This window comes from Rosa chinensis, chromosome 4, assembly GCF_002994745.2.
Source record: "Rosa chinensis cultivar Old Blush chromosome 4, RchiOBHm-V2, whole genome shotgun sequence".
In the NCBI taxonomy this organism is placed as follows: Eukaryota; Viridiplantae; Streptophyta; class Magnoliopsida; order Rosales; family Rosaceae; genus Rosa; species Rosa chinensis.
Genome location: NC_037091.1, coordinates 64633306 through 64641849, shown reverse-complemented (window position 1 = coordinate 64641849; position 8544 = coordinate 64633306). Strand labels below are relative to the sequence as shown.

At 39.7% G+C, this 8544-nt stretch overlaps 1 protein-coding gene across 1 annotated transcript; it reads left to right on the top strand.

The window, feature by feature from the left end:
* Positions 1–6613: 6613 nt before the first annotated feature.
* LOC112197827 (HMG-Y-related protein B) lies at positions 6614–7622 on the top strand. Its single transcript, XM_024338711.2, has 2 exons — positions 6614–6774; positions 6852–7622. The coding sequence occupies exons 1-2, from the start codon at positions 6691–6693 to the stop codon at positions 7344–7346; spliced, it is 579 nt and encodes a 192-aa protein (XP_024194479.1). The 5' UTR covers positions 6614–6690; the 3' UTR covers positions 7347–7622.
* The last annotated feature ends 922 nt before the right edge of the window (positions 7623–8544 follow it).

Sequence of the window (8544 nt, the reverse complement as noted above, 5' to 3'; positions counted from 1 at the left end):
TCCTCAGACTCAAGTTCGATCACACAGTCATTCTCTCAACCTGCATCTTCCAGAGCAGCTTGCAGTTGGCTCTCCACCAAACTTGTAGAGAGTTCCACCTCACTTGAGACCTTCATATTGATATTTGTATCAATAGGCACCAACGCTCTGGAGCTACTCACATCCCTTGAGTTTTTCAATATCTCTTTTCTGATGACAACATGTTTTCGAGGCTTTGTAGTATCCTTGAGACCAAAGAGAGTGCGAGCAGTGGCAGAGGGAGGAATATATATGTATGGGGGCCACAAAAATTAACCAAACACCAATTAAAAGACCATTGATGAACCAAAATACATCCCCTGTAGAACATGAATACATGATACTGATGATAGAACATCAAGTCATCAATTCACATTGTTCTCAATAAGTCTTTAGGAAATACACAAGAACAGAGCCACAGAGGAGAAGAAAAACAGTAAAAAAGAAACAAACAAATTAATCAACCTGAGTGCTGGCTTTGGTAGTTGAGTTTGATCAACAAAGAGATATTGATATTTGAGATTTGAGAAATGAAGTCATCGCAGCAACTAGGAAGCCAGCAATATCAGTTTATTGACTTTGAGTGCAGAGTGCTGGCTTTGGTAGTTGAGTTTGAATATATATGCTGAATGAGGTTGCACAAGAAGCTTCATGCTCCCCTTTTTCTTGTTTTTTCCGTTGGTTTGTGGGAGTTGTGTGTTGTGGGCCTACTGATATGTTTAGACGGTTTGGACTATCATATTTGTGGGCTTTGAATTATGTCATTGTGGGAACACCGAACACAATATATATATATATATATATATATATATATCATATATGTTGTTTATATCTGGCCACTTGATGGGGTCAAATTGTATCCTTGTGAGCCATGTGTCATAATCTCAATGGGGACAGTGGCCTCCACTCGTCCTGAACTAGGCCTCGTCAACGGGCCGGGCCTTGTTACATTTTTAAATAATGGCGGGCTGGGCCGGGCCGGGCTTTATTGTAAATCAAAGGATCCAAGCTCGTCCATATATAGCGGGCCTTGCGGGCTTTTTCGGGCCGGGCCTTGCGGGCTTTATTTATAAATAAATATTTAAAGATACTAATACTTTTTTTTTTAATCAAGCTTTGAAAATTCATTGGATAATGATCAAATACAATCAAACGGAACAAATCTATATTGTACCAAAAAAAATCTATATTTATTTTTTGAAAGGAATCTATATTTATATATAGACACTAATTTATTTATAAATAAATTTTTAAAGACACTAATTTTTTATAAATCTATATTTATATATCATACACTCCAAAGAGCAACCTCTAGCAATTCAAAGAAAATAGGAAAACCGACCGTTACATGTGATTATTATAATAAATTATACGTGTGGTTAAAAATTTAGTCAATTTCACCATAGTTTCGAACCCGATCGGATTAGTCAACCGTAGTCACTTGCATGTTTTCTTGGTTGACCGATGGCGTGATGACTGCAAAAGTTGCTTATTTTTTTACATCACGTTTGTAAATATTTCATCGATGGATGTGTGTGGACATAAGATAAAAATTTCAATTTTTAATTACAAATACGTTGGCCTATACTAATTTGCCTCCTAAAGTTGTATGACTTATACATTACATTTAAATTGTTGAGGTCCATTCTAAAGCAACCATGAAGTGGAAGATGAATTTGGAGAAACCAACCGCTCGATGGAGAGATTGTAATGTTTTATGGTGGTTGTAAAAAATCCAGCCAATTTCGTTCTCGTTTCAAATTCGATCAATTAGATCAAACTTAGTTACTCTTATAAACTTATATTTATGTATCATACACTCCAAAGAGAAACCTCTATAAATTCAAATAAAATGAAAAAACCGACCGGTGGATGTGATTATTACAATAAATTATGAGTGTGGTAAAAAATTTAGTCAATTTCACCATATTTTCGAATCCGATCGAATTGGTCAACCGTTGTCACTTATATGTCTTCTTGGTTGACCGATAACATGACGACCGCGAAACGTGCTTATTTTTTCACATCAAGTTTGTAAATATTCCATAAATGGATGTGCGTGGACATAAGATAAAAATTTCAATTTTAATTACAAATACGTTGGCCTATACTAATTTGCCTCCTAAAGTTGTATGACTTATACATTGCATTTAAATTGTTGAGGTTTATTCTAAAACAACCATGAAGTGGAAAATAAATTTGGAGAAACCAACCGCTCGATGAAGAGATTGTAATGTTTTATGGTGGTTGTAGAAAATCCAGCCAATTTGGGTCTTGTTTCAAATTCGATCAACTAGGTCAAACTTAGTTACTCTTATAAACTTATATTTATATATCATACACTCCAAAGGGCAACCCCTATCAATTCAAATAAAATGGAAAAACCGACCGTTGGATGAGATTATTATAATAAATTATGAGTGTGGTAAAAAATTTAGCTAATTTCACCATATTTTCGAATCCGATCGAATCGGTCAACCGTATTATGACATGTAGAATATATATGCATATATTCTATATAGAAGTATGAGAACTTCCAATTTCACCATAAGCCAAATTACAACAAATTCACACTCACACAAAGATACACACACACACACACATATAACATATACATACATACATACATACATATATATATATATATATATATATATATATATAAACACAGACATATAAACATGTCTAAAAGTCCTGAATCTTCAATAATGATGATGCGGCACACTGAAGATTTCCAAATATATGTGTTGGGCTTTCTAGACATGAACTTGTAAAAGATGTTGCAGATTCCCGTCCAAGCTGAACTGCCTTCACTTTTTTTTTTTGGTTAAACCCCAACGAAGCGAGGATAATTTATTAAAAAAGGGAAAGAAGAATAGTAAAGTAGGAGGGGCCTAAATCATAGCCCACCTGAAACAAAAAACCAACCTATAACTTGCAACTAACGAAGTAAACTAACATAATCGAAAGTTAGGAAGCCCCAACCAATTGCTATTACAAAAAGAGAGAACCGAATCAGGGGGCAAGTCCCACCACGTCAAACCTGGTGAATTTATCCTTGCATTTGCCAAATCATCTGCAACTCGGTTACCTTCACGAAAAATATGAGAAGAGCAAAACTCCATCTGCGAAATCCGGTATAAGCAGTTCTTCCACTCTACTCTTAGTTGCCAAGGCACTAAGGTAGGAGAGCGAAGGAAATGAAGAACTAACTTTGAATCCACTTCCAACCAAATATGCTTCCACTCCCTTACCCAAGCTAATTCAATAGCTTGGATAACAGCCATAACTTTAGTGGCAGCAGAACTAGCAGTGTCCAAATTAGAACAAAAAGCACCTAGAACCTTGCCTCTATAATCCCGAAACACCCCGCCATAGCCAGCTTTATTCGAGCTAGTTTTCCATGCCCCATCAGTGTTCACCTTAATATACCCATAAGGAGGAGGATGGCAGTTAACTTCAATTATTCGTGGAGCACGACGAGGTTTACATTGCACCCCAAATTTTTTCAACACCACAAGCTCCTCACAGGAATTAAACATGCAGCTCGAAGCTATCTTACTTGATGAAATAATATGGCTAGAAATTGACATAACTCCTTTTATAAAAGTCGGAATCGCAAACAGTAAAATTCTTCAGAAACTAGACACATGGGGCTTTCCGTGCATATAGGGTACATCTTCTAATTCTATCCGAGTAGTTCCCAATAATTCAGCGAAGTTAGGTTCTAGACATGAACTTGTAAAAGATGTTGCAGATTCTCGTCCAAGCTGAACTGCCTTCACTTAAACTGTCATAACTCCTTCTAGAAAAGTCGGAATCGCAAACCGTAAATTTCCTTATAAACTAGACACATAGGGCTTTCCGTGCATATAGAGTACATATCCTAATTCCATTCGAGAAGTTCCCAGTAATTCAGCAAAGTTAGGTGTTCTGCACAACAGTTTTCTGTGTTAGTTAGCTTAGCTTAGCTTCTTTTCTAGTTTTCTTCTTTCTTTGAAACACACCTACAAAGACACTAAACTAATGTAAATGAACCATAAATAAGGAGAACTAAACATATATACCAAGACTCCAAGAGAAAGAGGCATAGAAATATAAGAAAATATGAGCACATCAACATACATATATAGATATGTATATATATAATATATAATAGTTTACGGGCTTAGCGGGCTTTTGGCGGGCCGGGTTTTTGTGGGCTTTTTGACCGGCCGAGCCTGAATTTTGGCCCTCCGGGCCGGCGGGACTCCATCGGCCCACTTAATCCGCGGGTTTTTTGATGAGGCCTATCATGAACTGCCTCTGCCCCTGAGTGCGAGGAATTGAGGGAATGGTTCAATCACCCTGAAAACTAAAACCACCAATTGCAACACCCCCATTGATCACATTCTGGAAAAGATTTGGAAGTTCTAATATGTTCTTCTTTTGCAAAGCTCCCAGCTTCATAGACGAGCACTTAGTAGCCTTGCATTTGCCATCCTCATGGAATACCAGGTTACAGTTCTTGCATAACCCCAACAAATTTTCAAAAAATAAATCAATTTCTTCAACAATACTTGGCGCAAGCTTTAGTCTTATTTAGGAAGAACAGTTTGTCTAGGGCATGTGCAACCCTTTCACGAATTTTCCCAGTATTGAGAAAGAGTTTGTCATCCATATCAAGATAACTTCTAGCAACAATAGCAATAGCCTTGATGGTTTCCGGCTCCTCCAATGCAGGGGGAATATAATTAATACGTACCCAGAAGAATAGCGAAGCCATGTCAATGGTATGAATTGGTGCTAAACCATTATAATCCTGGATAAGCATGGGCGCTCGATTGAAATACCATGGCCCTCCCCAAATGACACGGTTTTGATCTCAGGCAAACACAAAGTTTTTCTAAGGTCTTTCCTGAACCTAAACTTTCCTTCCATATCCCTGCGACGGAATTGACGTGTTAGGTCTTGCAGAACGAAAGGCTTTGGGGTCAGAGGGCGAGCGAGTAGGAAAGATTACGAAGGACAACGAGTTGTTGCACTAATCGTGCGAGAGACGTCAAGGACATTATCACCAGCCAGTGCCATGGATGCAGCGAAGCTAGCAGTGACTTCTTTAATGTTAGACATGTCGGGTTGTGCAAGATGGTGACTGATTGGCGTAGAGATCGCCGATATAGGGTTAGGGTTTTTAGCATGGGTCAGAGTGATTGCGCAATTGTAGCCTTTTAGAAATCTTTTTAGTAAGCATACTTAGATTGCTCTTATTTGTCATTTCTTTTGCTACATGTTATTCGTTTTGCTTTGAAATATCAAAATTAAGAAATGTACGACAAGTAAATTTCAAACAAAGTCTATGTAACAAGTGATTTCTAACTTATTAAGACAACTTTATAGTTTATGATCTTGATTTAGTAAATGAATTCAAATTGTTATGTACTTGCTCATAATAAGTTTCTTTTTACTGTCAACACATAAAATAAGTTTTTAATATGAAATAAGTTATTTTGGCTTTAAAACAAAAAGTTGATTGATATGGTCCAGTTTAGTGTGATCGATCCAAATAATAATTATTTAATATTGATTGATCTAAATGGTAATTATTTAATATTACCATAATTATTTTCTTTTCTTTTTCAGTTTATGTATTGAAACTCGTACAAATACTTCAATTTTGTTGGTCCGAATATTCGAAAAAAAGATGCAAAATGATGAGGAGTAAGAGTTTTAAAATTAATAAATAAATGAATCGCAAAAGAAAGATACTCAAAATAGTGAGGTGTCACCCTTCAAAAAAAAAAAAAAATAGTGAGGTGTCAGATATGTATTAGTAGCAAGTTGAAACCCTACGCGTGTCCCTCTCAAAGACGGTAGATCACGGGAAATGTCAGTATTCACTATTCACCGTACTTAGTAGCTGACCTGTCTACCTTATGTGAACTGTAACAAAGTAAACAGTATAAAGGTCTACATGGCCCCCACTATCAGAATCATCCATCACCCATCACACATGCCGGAATCACTCTCAGCGCCTTGATCTGAAAAGTCAGCTCCAACCTCAGCCGCCGGATGTGTGGATTTACGTACTTGTCTCTTACGCTGGAACTACAGGCGATTAAACCCCCTTCCTAAAGTGGGCCCCACTCTCCGCACTTGGATCTCAGCAGACCTATTTTGAATCTTAAGAGAAACCAAAGGAATGAGGTCGCCGCTTAATGCCACGTCACCCACGCGAGTGGTCGAATCCTTTTCAACCTCAACTTTTCTTTCACCGTTTCGGCCAATCAAAACCCGAGCCCCACGAAAGTAAGCGGATCTGACGCCTATGTTATCCTCACCTCCAAAATTATTCGAAACGCACCGGACAAGAAAAATAAAGGGTTCAAAAATTTGGGGACAATTCCGTCACTTCATTCAAAAAAAAAAACACAGACTTCAAAACCCCAATTCCCTTTGCCATGTCATCGATCCGCGTGACCCGTAGTCACGCCTTTTCAACCGTTGGATTATACCACCAACGGCCGCCCCTAACCGTCCGATCCCACTGCGGAGGTCATCCCCTTGCTTTTCCCATCGACCAGATCGTCTAGAAAACCCACCTTTTAAATTCTTCCTCTCTTTCACATCTTGCTCTTCATCCACACTCTCACTCCAATTCTCTCAGACTCTTGAGTCTCTTACACAGCTCTCATGGCCACCGAGGAGTCCAACGAGCAACCGCCACCGTCGCCGGCACCGCCTAATCCGGCTCCGGCGCTCCCTGAGTACCCAAAGGTACACCTAATCTTCATTTCTCGCTCACCAAACCCTAATTTCAGCTGAATTTAGCTAAATTTTGTGTCCCCTTACAGATGATTATGGCGGCGATTGAGGCGCTTAATGAGAGCGAGGGGTCGAACAAGACCTCAATCGCGCAGCAAATCGAGTCCACCTACGGCGATCTGCCGCCGGCTCACGCCACGCTTCTGGCGCACCACCTCAACAAGATGAAGCAGAGCGGCGAGCTCGTTTTCGTCAAGAACAACTACATGAAGCCCGACCCCAACGCGCCGCCCAAGCGGGGCCGTGGCCGCCCGCCCAAGCCCAAGGTCCCGGCGCCGGAAGGAGCAGCCGTGGTCTCCTCGCCTCCGAGGCCACGTGGCAGACCTCCCAAGCCTAGGGATCCGTTTTTCCCGCTCCCAATTGCCAAGAGCTCGACATCAACCGGGTCCGGCAGGCCACGTGGCCGCCCTCCGAAGAAGGCCAAGACAAGTCCGACCTCGACTCCGGCTCCGGCGAGTGGTGCCCCTAGAGGTAGAGGCAGGCCACCGAAAGTCAAGCCCTCCGTAGCTCCGGTGGGTTGCTGAGCTCACAGTGAGAGAGAAAAAGAGAAACAACGAGTGCGTTTTTAGGCTTCTTTTTTGGGGTTAAATTTTTAGGTGTGTTGAAATTTAGTCTTCGGCTAATTGATGGTTTAGCTTCATTGTCCCAGTCTTTCTATTTTTCCTGTGTTGTGTTCTGTGGTGGTGGTCATGGAGATTAGGGGTGGCCGGAATTCTGAATCTCCGGTTGTAATGTGACTAATTTCATGCCAATGTAAATTTGATCAGCGGCTACTTGGGCTTTTCTGCCATGTGCCTCTCTCTCTCTCTCTCTCTCTCTCACTCTATGCAAAAAGAAGGCGTTAGTTAATTTAAAAAATGTCACTCTTTTTGGTTTTTTAACTCCAAAGTTTATGCGCCTTTAACGCCTTTGGCTTTTAACGTGCTGGGATGTGGTTGGTTCCTTTTGTGGGATACCTGTGCTTTCCTTGCTGCTTTGAGTAAAATAGCGATGGTGAGAGAGTAATTAAATGCCAAGTGGTTAAGAACTGGTATAAAAAGTCATCAACCCGGGTTTCTAAAACGGATCAACCGCTGGTCCAAACCGGAATGCTTGTCTGTATGTGGACAGATCGATATCTAGTTTGAATGGACAGTGTGGCAAAGGATAATTCAGTCAATTCACTGTGCCCCTAAGCCTTATTTGATACAAACAATAATTAACCATTATCTATCCAATAAAGTCGTCATACACTATCTAGGTGCGAAGTGCGTGACTTGGATTGTAATGAGTCGTTAGGTCTATGGATCATAAACTTGGCTATCGGCTCTCTGATTCTCGACGCAATGTGTGCTATGGGCTGTTGGTGGATTAGGATGCTATGATGTTGGTGGCTTTGTCTTTGATGATTTTGGTTTGAAGTTGGTGTGTGGATCTCCATTCGAGATATTTTAATTGTGAATTGTTTGAATCAAGTTGAAATTGTGCGATTTATAAACCGTAAAAATTATAAATACGATCACTTTCAAGTTTCATTAGGCATTTTAACCTCAATAAGCCTAATTACCTACCAATGGAAAAAGAGAGGATTGAGATGAGTATATAAGATTGTCGGAAGCATTTCTTACCTCTTATTGGCGCAATTAATATTACAATTATTTTTACAATATTTTGGGGGTCCCTAATACCATGTCTTATAAGGCTGCCAACATGTTATGTCATGTTGTGTCAATATATTGAATG